The sequence below is a fragment of the Oenanthe melanoleuca genome, chromosome 6 (genome assembly GCF_029582105.1).
Source record: "Oenanthe melanoleuca isolate GR-GAL-2019-014 chromosome 6, OMel1.0, whole genome shotgun sequence".
In the NCBI taxonomy this organism is placed as follows: domain Eukaryota; kingdom Metazoa; phylum Chordata; class Aves; order Passeriformes; family Muscicapidae; genus Oenanthe; species Oenanthe melanoleuca.
Genome location: NC_079340.1, coordinates 19,546,076 through 19,561,436, shown reverse-complemented (window position 1 = coordinate 19,561,436; position 15,361 = coordinate 19,546,076). Strand labels below are relative to the sequence as shown.

General features: G+C 35.5%; 1 protein-coding gene across 3 annotated transcripts in view; it reads right to left on the bottom strand.

Moving 5' to 3' along the window:
* The window catches only part of MYOF (myoferlin), a 64,262-nt gene that overhangs the window by 43,872 nt on the left and 5,029 nt on the right, over positions 1-15,361 (bottom strand). For all 3 annotated transcript variants that reach the window (XM_056495070.1, XM_056495068.1, XM_056495069.1), the window contains exons 2-7: positions 14,522-14,577; positions 13,559-13,650; positions 5,186-5,294; positions 3,905-3,989; positions 1,678-1,838; positions 1,063-1,191 (exon numbers count right to left, since the gene is read on the bottom strand). In XM_056495070.1, coding sequence (XP_056351045.1) covers positions 1,063-1,191; positions 1,678-1,838; positions 3,905-3,989; positions 5,186-5,294; positions 13,559-13,650; positions 14,522-14,577 — 632 coding nt within the window. The remainder of the gene's footprint in view (positions 1-1,062; positions 1,192-1,677; positions 1,839-3,904; positions 3,990-5,185; positions 5,295-13,558; positions 13,651-14,521; positions 14,578-15,361) is intronic.

Genomic DNA, 15,361 nt, shown 5'->3' with positions numbered 1-15,361 from the left:
ATAGTGATTGCAATGATTTGAATTTTTGAAATTCAAGGCTATAGTGATAAATCTGATAGCTTGATATCATGAGGATATATGTACTAGTTATGAGATTCTTTTCATAATAGATCATGCCTCACTAAGCCTTGTCTTTGATCCCAGCTATATTCCAGTCAGTATTTTATACAAAAAAATGGAAGGGTATGTAAACATGGTCCCTCCTGTTCCAGTTTTAGACTACTATGGATATTGAGACTGCCAAGGAATTGTTTCAATATAAGGTGCAAACTACTTTCTGCCCTCCCTATATTTTCCCATGGTTTCATAAATCTTGGCTGCTACCTACTTAGTTTAGTCTTGGCTGCTACCTAGCTTAGTTTGAGTTTCAAAGTTTTATAAATTCCTTGGTCGTGCCTGTGTGTGTTAAACATGCTTACCACACAGTTCCAAAATCTTCTGAATTTTCCACACATGCCCAGACAATGAGAGTTATCCTCAGCATTTTCTCTATTACAATTCAGTTTTGCAACATTAGTCTTCCAGCTATGGGATCATTCTTGTGTCCCTTAGGTGGCTTCGAATTCTCTCCTGTATTTCAGTGTGTTTGATATACACACCCCGTCTATAAAATCTAGTTGTTGTTTTACAAATCATGGGTAGCAAGGCAGTGACATTTCCAGATTCTGTGGCAGTTCTATGGCATTGCACTGGGCACTCATCTGTACACACCATAGAGGTCTACAATGATTTCTAATTATTTTTTCTGTGATTTTTATAACCTGCACACAACTATTCAAAGTGATTCTGTCACACAGCCAACTGCACCAAAGAAAATGTTCCATATGTCTCATATGAACTCTGGCTTCCTTCTAGATTGTTTTATCTGCTAGGACTGTCCATGACAGAGATGTGTTTAGTGATGTGAATACATAAAGGGACTGGGAATGGCATAATGCATGTTAGCCATAATTACCCATAAATGTTAGTAAATTCTTATTAATCAGTCCTAAGGAAACTGTATTTATTTCTCTACATTTGATAGCCTCAACACTTCAGCTAAGGTGTTCTTACACTACTTACTTCATCAAAAAATGGGTTATTTCCTCTTTTGATTCTTGTCCGGTGTGTTTGACCACAAACATGAACTTTGACTACTGGTTTTATGTTATTTCCAGGCAACTGACGACCTTCAATGACTCTAACACGAATCTGAAAAATAAAATCAAATACTTGTACTAATTCATTCTCTATATTATCTGTGATCCTGATCACAACAATTCCTTATTATACCACCAAAAACATTAGCCAACACCTGACAGATATGAACGAGACTTTGCAAGCTTAATTATGACGGTAACTAATTTTACAACCCAAGTTAGGGTTAATTATTTCACTAGAGTTTTTTCTCTTGCCTTTACCATTTATTTTTAAAGCTGCTACAGTAGTTTGAAATCTGCATAACTATAATTTAAATAAGGTTCATTCCTATTTCAGTGAGAATTGTACAAAATCAGGTATCTCAGTAACAGGAACATTTGAGGAATAATTTTGAAATACTGGCTTTCAAATGAAGAGGCTAATTATCTCTGTGGTGGATTAGATAAGCTGACATTAAATTATACTCAGGCTGTGTAAAAGGAGCAGTGTTATGCTCAGCAGAAAAAGAGAACATGCAATATTTAATAAATCTAGTACCTGAAAATCTTGTGGTTTGTTAGAGAGGATTCTCCGTGTTTTCTTTCCTTTGGTGATGCGTTTAGCTAGCTGGGCTTCCTTTGTGCCACTTGGAACTGTTGGTGTGAGGCCACCAACTGGACCATCCAATCCATCCTCATAACCTCCATCATCTTCTCCATCTCATATAGCAAAAAAACAGTGCAATTAATAAACAAATAGCAGAGCTTGCTGTTAAAGTTACAGGGGTAAGAGTCTGATATCCAAGAGTTCCACTACAATTCTATTATTAGCTCACATCAACAATGTTTTTGCCAACTACATTCTTCCAACTCATTTTGAAAGTTAGTTGTTTTAGCCTGCTTAAGAACAAGTTTATATCCTAACCAAACTAACTCTTGATCAGTCTCTCTACTGGATGCAGTGTCTAATACAATTCCCATGCACTTTTAAAATCAACTGATTGAAGCAAAGTTGAGCTGTAATCATCCCCCAACTAGGTTCACAATTCACCATACGGGATTCATTTTACTCCAGTTGAATAAACATTGCTGTTGAATGAATCCTGCTGTTTCCCATCAGCAAGACTAGGCTACAGAACAACATTGGTTTTTACTTCAGAATCTTGAATGTATGAATACATTTAGGGTCTGTCATCCAAAATAAAACTGAATTCTTCTCCACAACATTTAAGTGTGGAACAAGTTTTTCAGTAAGGCTCTTTGACTGTTCTGAAATTAACATACCTCTGTGGAAGACAGTTCTACAACCACATGACACTACAATACTGAATCACACTCTGAGATTCCGGTATTGCAAAACAGGATCTATAAATACCTAGACCACAAAAGTGATCATTCCCTTGTGTTTCCAGGCTTTCTTAACTGGACAGTGACTATGGTAAAATTTAGAGGAAGAATGAGCTGTGTCTCTGGTTGTCGGCATTAACAGAATATACACTAACTTCATAAATTATGGCTGATGATCACTTTGTATAAAAATGTTCTTCATGGTCCTTGTAAGAGATGTATAAACCAGAGAGACTGACATACTATGCATTTATAAGCAGAAGACCTCCACTCACCTCTCTAACATCTCTCAAAATGCATTTGCCTGAATGGATCCATGCAGCTAATTGATCACATATCCTAACACTGAATTGTTAATTTCTGAAATTGAGCTGCAGCTATTTCAGGAAAAGTGATTTCATTTAATGGGGAATCGGTATTTACAATAACTAAGGTTTGTTTGATAATTCACACTGAAATAATTCTCATGTAGTTGCTGAATACTAAAAAACTGCCATTTTGAATTTTATCTGTATATGACAATTCAAAAACACTTTAAAAGCTATCAAAATAATTTCACAAAAGTGAATTTGCATTTTTACCCTTCAAGTCCACATTTCTATAAAATTACTTTGAAGTGCAGTAATTTAACACACAGCCTTTGTGTTTATATTACTTATCCTCTGAGAGAAGCCAATGCAATCAAAATTTCCCTCCAGAAGACTCCTGATTTCAATTTTTTCCTTCTTATGTTATCTATCACCAAATAATGGTTAATCTGATTTACTTCTCAAGCACAAAACATTTATTAAACTTCCTTCTTTCTGCAAAAACACAGCCTTGATATTAGGCTTATTATTTTCCAATCAGCTTCAAAGGTTTGTTATTTCATAGCTCTTTTAAGAGTCTGGAAAAACAGATCTCAAAAATACTCTCAGCAAAAACCTGGTTAATATGATATATAGAGAGACCAAATAATATTCCCTACTGATCACAGTATTTCATTGGTTAGTCAAATATCAACCCAATATGAAACAGAGTCTTCCAAACCTTAATTGTTCTAAAAGGGAAAAGAGCTTTCATTATTCAAGAAAATCTTTTCACAAAGCTCCCTGACATTGAAAGTAATAGATGGGACTTCTCTGCTTTTTGGTTAGCCCTAGAACTGCAGCAGATAACTGCTCTTTCCTTGAACATTCAAAAACTTTTTCTTTAATACAAAAAAAGCTGATTTGAAAAGTTTTTAGGAAAATAGAGAAAATTATACTAAAATCCACTTTATGTCAGGAAATGCAAATTTTTTTCTTAGCTTCTGAATCATACTTAATTTCTATAAAATCACTACCCGTCAGTCTTGACATGCTTGCTTCTGGTGAACAGCACTGCTGAATCACTTTCTTGCTTTACCTTAAACACCTCCTAGAGCTTTTAATAATTGTTCTGAGAAAAGGTTGAAATACCTTCCTGTGCACTGGTCCCTCCTGGATCAGTTGGATTTGCAGGTCCAGCTGGTGGCTCATACCCTACTACCAAATCAATTGTTGCCTGTAGAGAAATACAGTTTTTTATGTAGCCCACAGTATTCACAGCAGTTGATTTAAAGCAGCAAGTTGTTCTAACACTGTGCATGAACAGTTAACTATTCATGGGCACAACAGTTTTATAAAGGTTCAGCTACTAGTAAATTCATAAACTATTATTAAGCTATATATATATATACATAGGAACAATAAAGATTACACAATTTGCAGCTAATGGACTAGATTCTAAAATAAGATCTAACAAATGGAATCGCTGTGTTTGTATGTAGAAAAATCTGTGACAATACAAGCATGTAAAATATTGTACAAATGTTCACTTTAGTTTCATAATATTCATAGCAGACAAGGTGACATTCTAAATTTGCAGACAGAAAAACAAGGGCAGAAGAGAAATAACACTATCTCATCAACAACTTAACAATTCTGGACCATAAGTAAAATTTCCTATCTGGCTTCTCTAATTGCTTGTTCATATCTCCATCCTGGAAGAAAAACACTACGTCATTTTCCATTCCAATTATAGAATTTTTTGTGCTTAACTGTGGTTTTGGATTATTGAACAAACCATTTTTATTCCTAGTTGCCTGAGTAACATGAGGAGTCAGCAAAAAAAGCCCAACCCTGTGACCAACTAATCATGATATTAAACTGCAGCTGATGAGAGACTGAAATTACTCTCTCTTTATTGAGGTGTACTAGAATACAGTATGAAGTGCCTCAACAGCTACACTGCACAAACACAGTAAGGTCCCAGGTTCCAAAAACTACTTAGTTAATAACTAAGCACATTTAAATCTAAACATGTGCTAAATCAAGTTAAGCAGGTTCTTGTGTAACTTTGTGAAGGGAGCTGGCAGTGAACGTGTGTATGACCATGTGCTTTCCAGAACCAGTGCTATGACACAGGTAGCTGTTTCAAAGCATAAAGATGCATATGAAACTTGCAAAATGTACTTTTTCAACATCAGGCTGATATCAGGTACACTCTGTGGCCCATAATATTTATAACACATATATACAAATACATAATATATACAGAGATTAGAAAATTGTATAGACATATACATATATATATTTGGTTATAAATTTTCTCTTTCTGGAGCTTTGCTAGAAATTTCCAAGAATTAAATTGATATTAGCCCTGTGGCTGGAGCATTTTGACCAAGAATACAGCAAAATAAGAAAATGTAAGTCACTCACTCCAGTTTCTTGTCCCCTTTCATTCAGTAGAGGTATGAGTTTGAAGGGAAAAGATCTGCTTTGGTTACCTACAAGATCTTTAAGTGCTACGGATGCACGGCCAATTAATCTGAAATTAAATAAAATCATTATTAGAATGCAAATATACATCAAACAGAGGTTCCCATTGTTCTTCTGCTAGCATCTGTTAGTTGACCAAGTAACTCCAGCCATGACTTGAAAACTCAAAGCACAACAAAAGACCATTGCAAATGTCATGTAATTATTGTGTACTGCTAATTTTTAATTTCTGTTTCATCACACTCAAATGTGTTACATATGTGATTCGTGCTAATTAAATTGTAACTATATTAGCAAAATTGTTGCTTTATAATTAATAGAAAAATTGTATTTAATTGCTGTAAAGCAAAAAAGATAAAGGAAATGGTTAAACAAAGCAGATGGAATTTGAATCATTTAAAAACTGGATTTGTCACGCTTCAAATCTATATGTGAAATTAAAAGAACCTCTTAACCAGGAAGAAAAGTTACAGGCTATTTTAGGAATCTTATTTACAAAGGAAGAGGGAGAAATAATTAGACAGTCAAGAATACAAGCTCAAACTAAAGATCATCAGAGGCCAGAACATAGGCAGAATATAAGTGATTTTGGGAGGATAATTATCCAAGAAATTTGGGGAGCAGTGCCCAAGTGACCAAACACTGTAGGGAAAGCCCTAAGTGAACAACAAGGGAAAGATGAATCCCCAATAAAAAAGCTAAAATGACTAAGAAAGAATTTGCAATTATGCTCAGACATAGACCCTGATTCAGCAGGTCCTTTTAAAAATACAATTTCTAACTAAGACTTGGGAAGACATCAGGAAAAAGCTGAAAAAATTAGAAAACTGGAAGGATAGGGGACTTCAGGAGTTGTTAAGGGAAGTGCAAAAAGTATATGTTAGAAGAGATAAGAAAAGACAGAAAAAGAAAAGCCAAAATTCTAATCGCAGCAGTCCAGAAAACACAAGCAACCACAAACACAGAGATATTGAAGTAAGAAGAAACAGATGGGCTAAGAATAAAGCAGAAAGGGCTGCCCTAAGAGAAAACAACAGTGTAATGATGACTTTTCAGGAGGCAGAAACACAAAATGAAACACCATACTTTTCTTTAGCAGAGGTAGAAGCTATTAAAGAGCTAGGAGCAACTCTGACAGAAGGAGAATGGATTCTGCTGGATGATAAAAAAGTAGTACCAAAACTTTTGCCCAACAGATCCTAAGCAACATACATAGGAAAACTCACTGGAAAACAAGGGCATTTGGTGAGCACTTTTTAAAATTTTATAAGTGTATAGGAATATTTGAAATTGGAAGACAAGTTACTCAAGGATGCCTCACATGTCAAGAAGTGAACAAAAAAAGTGCTAAGAAGTGCTCCCTTTAGAGGCAGCTGAACAGCCTATAGGCCGAATAGCCTATAGGAAAAAAAAGAAAAAAAAAATCCAAGTTAATTTTACCAAATTATCCAAAATAAGCAGATAGAAATATCTGCTTGTTATAGTAGATTAATTAACTTAGTAAGTAAAAGCATTTCCTGTGGTTTGGGCTACAGCTCAAAGAGTAGCCAAAATTTTGTTAAAGATTTAAGTTAATATAGGTTATTAATTTAGATTATAAGAACCAAACCCCACTCTGAAACTGGGCTCTCACCATATGAAATGTTATATGGACTGCCTTACCCTCAAGGTACGACAATAGATCCCTCCCTAGCCACGGACAAAACCATTTAAAGGTATATTACAACCATTGCAAATAATTTGAAGGAATTAAAAGAAAAAGGCATTTTAGCTCATAAAACTTCTCTTGATTCTCCAATACACTCTATCCTACCAGGACAGTATATGTTAATAAAATGCTGGAAAAGAAAAAGTTTAGAACCCCTACTGGGGCGGAGGGACCATTTCTGGTTCTTTCAATCACAGAAGCAGGAGTTCGAACAGAAAAAAAAAAAAAAAAAAAAAAAGCTGAACTCATGCTTCTGGGTAAAAGGACTGATATAAAATAAAGATTGGAAAATTATTTTGACATCAGGAGACCTAAAAGTAAAATTGAAAAAAACTTAAAAATAAATGAAAATATTTTAAGTTTAAAAACATATAAACATTGCAATAAATTCGCGATAAGGCTAAAAAGAGTATTTAGTGCCCAAAGACTACAGTCTATATAAAATTGGCATAAAACCACTGTACCTTGAGATCAAAAAGGGGATGTAGTTTTTATATACAAGGTGGAAAATGTTATTTTATAGCATTACTGTTTGAAATATCAATTTAAAATGTGTTGGTGTTCTTTATGGAAGCCACATCTTTAACCTAAAAGATGTTTAAAAATGAAATTATTTTTCGCCTATTTTTGAAAATAATCTTCTGTATAACTTTCAACAACCATGTCACTTATTTCCACCATTGAATTCTCATTGGTAAACTGAAGAATATAAAAATTTCTTTCCCTACACAGATTTGCAAACTCTCTGGTGAGAAGTGAATATAAACTAGGTATCACAGCTGTTGTACTACACAGAAAGAGACACAAAACCAGACACATCCATGTCTTTGGTAATGAAAACAGTGAAACAGAACAAATTCAATCAATATGCTTACTAAAATTTCATCTTCTTGCCCATACTCTGCATTTTGAAATAGGTTCATATTCTCGCTTCTAAATTCTCAGAATTCTCAGAATGGTTCTAGAGCAGTCTACCAAAGGAAAGTTTCAAAGGGATATGACACATGGTAGACTCTTCTGAGCTACTTCTGCCTACTTTGTCACTCCCACCCTCGCCCAGAAAGATGGAAACTGCATGTACTTTTAACCCAAGAGACTACTTTTAGTTTAGGCAACATTTCTTAGTGTGATACTGGTCTCATGATACTTGGCACTGTATTTAATTCCCATGGTATGTAGTAGCAGTTTACTCCCATATTGAAGTGGATTACTGGAATAACTGAGATTTTTTTTTCAATGAAAAGAAACCAAGATAATTTTACCCTGTAAATATTCCAAAGAATATGCATTACAAATAAAATACCAGCTTTGCTGCCAAAACAGAAAAAAGATTTGTACACAGGGAATTTATCTGAGGTTCCCTGAAGTTACAGAGCTTTTTCATGGAGTAGCTAAGGATGCAAGGATATTTTTTGACATGAAGCAAGAGCACTATTATAGCTACTCTTGAATACTGTGTCAAGAGAACATAAATTAATTTTTTGTAAAGTACATTAGGATACCTAAGTACAAAGCATCAATTTCCTGCAAATATACCTTCCAGGTATTACATAAAACAACTTCTGTTTAGCTGCAGAAACTTACATATTTTGAGGTGCCTTAAAAGGGAAAAACCCAACAAGACTACCCATAAGCAGCTAGGCTAAATCTGATTCTAGAGAAAGAAAATATTTTCCTATGCACATCTGTAAAAAATTTATGTAGACTTGACCTTTTGATTTGATATGAGCTGGAGTGATTTAACTTCAAAAGCATCATCAATTCAGAAGCCACCCAAAGTAAATTCAAATCATCAGGATTAATGTTTTAGCAGCCACACCCTCCTATCCGGTGACATTAACTCAAGAATTGCTGTTCACCTGTAGTGCTTTTGAAATTTTCCACTGTACATTTCCATTTCTGCATCCTCATCTGCCCTGTACAAATGATAACTGCATACATTTGAATGCATAGTAACCATTTTTAAAATAGTGATCACCTTGAGCAGACTGAAGAGGGAATCAGTTACAAAGACTTCTTGCTTGCAACCAGCTGCCTCTAGATACTGCCCCTATATCTATATCCTATATTTTCCCCTCCTTTAGCAGGCTGGGTAAAAACAGTCTCCAGTCTTTTTCCACTCTAACAAGACTGAGAAATTTAATATTCAATTTATAAACTATCTTAGTCCACTTTTAGACTTTATCCAAATTCTAAGCTTTGGGCACTACTCTGCCTTTCCCAAGGTCATCCTGTTCACTGGATTTGGTGTTTCACCCCTCCCTTACCAGACCCACAGAACTGATGAGGTAGGAAGGAATCACTCATGTTCATCTAGTCCAGTGCCTCTGCTCAAGCTTAGTCAGCTAGAACAGGTTCTCCATGACTATGTCCAATCTGGTTTTGATCATACAGCTACTCAACGACTGAAGTACTACATTCCAAAGTAATAAGGAATGCCCCAAAGTCATCCTTAGTTATCATCTTTGTCACTTTTATACAAGTCTTAGAGAAAGCCTTTTTTCTGACATGCTTCTCTCAGGTCCTTAATCTTTGGGCTGTCAGCTAAGTCAGATCTCAGGAGCTGTTGGGAGATCATATCCATCACCAATTCATTGATGTTTAGTGCTTTGCTGCAAGGTCTGCTCCTGTACTTCACCCTGATAAGTAACTAGACTCCTGGTTCTTTGCATGGCTACTGTGAAGTTGCTGGGTTCCTCTGAACTCTGAAGACTTTTTACCTTCAGGCAGGATTGTGTGATCTCCATCTGAAGCCATGACTTACAAGATGACAAGGAATCCTTTCCATCCAGCATAGCTGAAAAGACTTTTTACCACCTGTTCATCATGAAAGGACACTGTTCTTTGCTGGACCTATTTCAGCTTTCTTCCTCCTGCCTGAGCAGATCAACATTTGCCCATTTAATTCCAGATCACACTAGTCACACTAGTCTCTTGACACCATCAAATGGGACAGTTTCTGCTACTGCAATAGCTTAATGCATCCTCTGACCTTTTGTTCATCAGCTGTTTTAAGAGAAATCTAAAGCAAATGAGTATTTTTTCTTAAATGTTTAAGTACCTTTTTGGCCTTCCCTAAGACTTCCACAGGAATAATGCCCAACCAGTCTGGTCCCTTAAATGTTTCCAGCTTTGCAGGAGTAAAGCAAAAACCCTGTCCTGCCACAAGCAGTTTAAACTTTCTGGTCTACCACTGGAGACAACACCAAAAATAAATGCAAAGTCCCTACTCAGAAGTTGCTTTTGAACCTTACCAGGCCTATGACAGTTTCCCCACAGTGATCAAAGCAAAATACCTAGTTTTATAAGCATGAAATCAATGAACTACTGATGACCAACTACTAAAAACCGAGCTGCATTTGTGCCAAAGCTAATTAATCCGTTAGTGCTGTGGTTAGCACTTCCTGTTGGCTGCCTAAATAACCAAGTGAAGTGAAACTTCACACCCATGTCTGGATCAGGAAGTGCTAATTCGCAGTACCAACCATTTTATTATTCCTCTTGGTCTGAAAGTAGCAATCCATACTAAATTCTTTAGCCTATCATGTCCTTTGGCTGCTTACATGCTACTTCTACTGGAAGCCCCAAGGTTTAAATTACTCAAGAGTTAAGCATTTAAATTCTTTTCATCTACTTTTAAGGGTTTATTTTGGCAGAGGTTTATATTTATGATTCTCATCAGCAAACTTGATGCTATGCTGCAGTTATAATTACTATACTTAACTTTTCTTTCTCAGTGGGTACATTTCATTATAGAGTATGCTACAAGACCCAACACTCACCTTCTATTATTCCTTCTACATTTAATTATTTTTACTAAGAAAAACCTCTATTTTATCTTTACTTATTTGATAATACTTTTTGAAAGAACAAAGTTTAGAAAAGAAACAAAACATGAATACTGCTTTGAACAGGGAAGAAAGGTCAAAAACTGAATCTTAAACTGTCTAGATCTTGGATACAGTGGATGCAAGGAAATCCTGCAACTATGTACAGTCACACTGATGTGGAAAAGAATCCACACGAAAGGACACAGCTGTAGGAAGATTTAAACAATCTGGAAATTATTTAACTATGAGAAATCCTTAGTAATGAATAAATAATTTGCTGCACTGTTCATTTGTAGCCACATTTTTCTTTTAGAGCAAAGGGTGTGCCCAATCTGTTTTTCCTGTCTCACTAGGTTACTAACTACACAAAGGGCACAGGGAAGCGCATAACCCCAGCTCATTCTCCTAACTTCACAGGGACAACTGACATTCCTCTAGGGTTTTTGGGATTTTTTTAACTGCATAAAGATTTGTGTTCTGAGAATTTGAAATCTTTCTACAAACAGTACTAGATGTAATAGAAAACAGATGTGTTCTCTTTTCAAACATCTTTATGCCGGAAAATCTAACTAAGCATGAATCACACAAGTTCTCTGGTTTATTCCTATGATGTTTTGCTTTATTTATCTTTTCCAATTATTGTGACTTTTCACCATGAAGAGCACTCATTAACCTATCTGCAAAAGTTTAGTGATCCTGTAAATGAAGCAGTAAATTTTCTCTCCAGGAAAATAAAGAAATGGAAAAATATCCAAATGTTCTTTCAGGCTTAATTTACAGAAACATACCAAAGCAATGAGTTCAGTGCCTTGGCACAGTGTAAAAGCAGAAAAACATCCACTGAACTCCTCTTCCTGCATGTTTAAAAACAGACTGGATGAACAGTAATACCAGTTTTTAGGAGCTGGAACAAATCATGTGTTATATTGCAATCTTCTGCTCTGTTGCTCCAGAGGGTAGTACAGGTTCTGTAGTCACCTCTTGGGCATAGGAACAGACACAGGTGTCTGGAACTAGTCAGGACTGCGAGTGTGTGGAACAGCAGAGTGTGTATTGGCCAGGAGATTTGTGAGTGAGCAGCCAGAGAGGGAGGCTGGGCTGAGAAACACTGCTCCCAGTAGGCTTCTGGCCTATAGACACACAGTAGCAGAACATTTGAGCAGAAGTTGTCACTGCTTTGAATGTCACAACAGCAATCCCACTGCTTATTTTCCTCCAGAAGAAAGAAAATAAAGCCAAAGACATGGTGTAGGTTCTTTTCATTGCTTGTTCTCAGGCAACAGAGGCCCCTAGACATATTCTTTATACTCAAAAACTAAATCCAAATTCAATCTAGATTTTAATATAAAATATATAAAAACATGAATCTCTAAAGGGAAGACTGTTGATTTCAGCTTAAATTCCTCTTCACTTAGACACCCAATACACCTCCCAAGTTAATGGGTCTACTTGTGAATGTCAGAAACAAACACTGGGTTCCTTAAACTGTCATTAGAATAGCTCTCAGTAGTAAGGACATTAGATAGGCATTGTACTCCACTTTTCCAATCCTGAACTAGCTTGCCGACAAATCATGGGAGTGTTATTTGCACATTCTTCCACTGAGAACTGTTTTGAAATGCAGCAGCACTTCAGATATGTATCTAACTATAGACTTTTTCTTAAGTATTAAAAGAGGATACTGTGAAAAAGTAGCAAATCTATGACATGGTAGTCCTAAATCTCTCTCCAACTCAGTAACTCTACAGAAATACAGGTTACGTATACATGGCCATTGGAAGGTGAGAAACTTATTCCACATTCCCTCCTTTCATGCACTCTTTCATATAAATGTGAATGTTCATAAATATCAAATCTCTTCTATTGTTACAGTGCTTTGTGCCTTTAAAGAACTACAAGATGCTATTTCCTATTACCATGTTACAATAAGGATGCCAGCTCATGTGTTTCTCACTTCTCATCCCCTTATCCTGTTTCCCTGCCAATATCCCTTCCAAACACGAGACACTGCACATATGAGGATATTGTCAAGGATCTGTTTTCAAAGAGAACAACCTTTCAAAAACACTGAAGGTGTTAGTCTGGCTTTGGTATGAACAACTTTCTGTGCATAAACCCAAGCAAAACAAACAGGCATTTGCACAAGCTGGGGGTTAAGAGTTACAAATATGAGTCTAGATTATATTTACAAATACAACTTGAAGAAAACCAACCACATGACTGCCTAACTTTGAACCCATGTACAGAGTGAAACATTTTAGGTGCTTCAGATAATCAGTTTCCTTTCTTTTCTTATGCATTACTAAATTCTGATTACCGATAATCTCAAGTTCTGAGATTTCCCTCAGAGTCAGAGGCATGCAATATATCCCTGCCTAACTGACCTGCAGGAATCTCAAGAATGAGAGACCTGAGGGCACTGGCTTGATTCACAGTGATTTTATGACAGAGCTGTTAGAGTATTGTAAAAACCAGAATCCACATGTTGGGAGGAGGCAGAGGGTAGTAAAGAAAAGCTAACAATGGAATTGGGCTACTATGAGTAAACATGAATGTTTGCCTAACACACATGAGATCTGCCATGAGAAAAAAAGAGGATGACATGATCATACTTCCTTTCAGAATAGCAACTGAGAACACTACTTAGCATTGACAAAAAAGAGAGAGCACAGCAAACAGCAGCGATCAGTTCCATTTCCCCTTGCACTTCTGTATTGAAAATTGTGTTTAATACTGGGGTGGGAGTGGGTAGGGAGAAGGAAAGAAGGAACATACTTGTTTTGTCCAATTGTTTCAAAATCCTTCACAATAATTGTTAGGGAAGATGAATTATCCAGAGCAATTCCTTTCAAGTCAAATTCAACAATCTGAATAACAACAAAAAAAATTAATCAAACCCAAATTATAATGACAAGTTAAGTAAAAATTAACAGCAGACTAGCATATAGAACAAAATCATTCAGAAATACATTATGCATTTAGTGAGAGACCAAATCCAGCTTACATTTGCAAAAGTAATGTAAAAAAGGCTCATAGCATGAATTTGATTTGCTAATTACTAGCAATAATGGCACAATTACATTGTTTAATAGTAAGTCATCATTGCTTCTGCAGTTCCGCTTCCTCATACAAACATACACATTGTCTTGTCATTCATAATGTCTGATATTAATCCCCTTTAATACTGTCTGAACTCAGTTGCTATTGAATTTAAACAAATAGTTGTGAGTTCCCTTTCTTTATAATTCTAATTACAAAATGTAAGAAAAGTCTTTAATTTATTGTTGTGAAAAAACACTGCCAAGAAAACATTTTCCCCAAGAAAAATATTACTGAAGATGCAACATAAGACTAGGCCTACAAATAAACCATGAGGACATTCAATGCATAATTTCTTTTAATTCTGTATGGTTTTTCCTGGTATGTAAAAAATTATCCCATTATGTTCCCATACATGTGGCTAAACCATGGCTGAGTATCATTTTGATCAAAAGAAAGTGGAAACAAAAGCAGGCCACAAACTCATCAGTTATCCATTTAATTTTACATTAACACATTTCTGATGAATTCTAGTATATGGTGCAAGATGAATCCATTCACCTGCACTTACTAACACTCTGAAAGAACACACAGCACTAGATCCTCTTTCCAACAACATGCTCAGCTGTTGAAACTGACTTAATGACCTTACAAGCATTGTCTTAAAATAAGCAAGGATTTATTTTTTTAACAAATTACCTCATTCCAAACAGGATTGAGTTCATTTTCAATTTTCTTTGTTTTCTTTTTTTCATCTGCAAATACAAGAAAAGTGTGATTATTTGTTTTTGCTGAAGCACTACAAAAATATAATAGTTTCTCCTTTCACTTTTCTAAAGAAGGTTTGAACTTCCAACCAAATGTTCCAATTCTTTTTATCTCTTCCAGAAGTTGCATATTTTACAATCAAGAAGTCCCATGGGCAAGTTTTGTAGTTGAGGCTTTTTATTGTTTCATTTAAGAATAGCTAGATGCATTTCCAAAAAGCAAAATAAATATTTAGGTTTTGTAACCTTTTATGACCCCTAGCTTCACCTTCAATAATCATGAAAAAAAGCCAGACTAAAAGATTTGGAGACATCAAACCAAACAGTAACCTCTAAGTGATAGCAGTAAAGCACTACTTTTGAAAGTAGTAAAGAAAATGTGTTACATATTTTACCATATTTGAGTTACAAAATATTTTTGAATGTTTAGCTCTGGAATAAAATCACATGAAAAAAACATTTTAAGAAGATATGCTTACAGTGTCAGCACTTTCTGGTTTAAATGAGCAAATATTAGAAGAAATACACATGCAGGTAAGAGGAAATGCAATCCTTCCTGAAAAAATGATTTCCAGAGATGTAGATGACTTCACTGAAATTACTGTGGCCTAAAAATGACAAAAATTGCAAATTTTCCTTACTTCGTGGTAAAATTTGCATTTAGCCAAACTACAAATCATGAGAATGTGGGGTGTGGTGCAAATTATACACAGCTTGGCATTATTTTTCCTGTTCAGTTACAATACATGGGTATAGCTCCGCTGGAGGATGT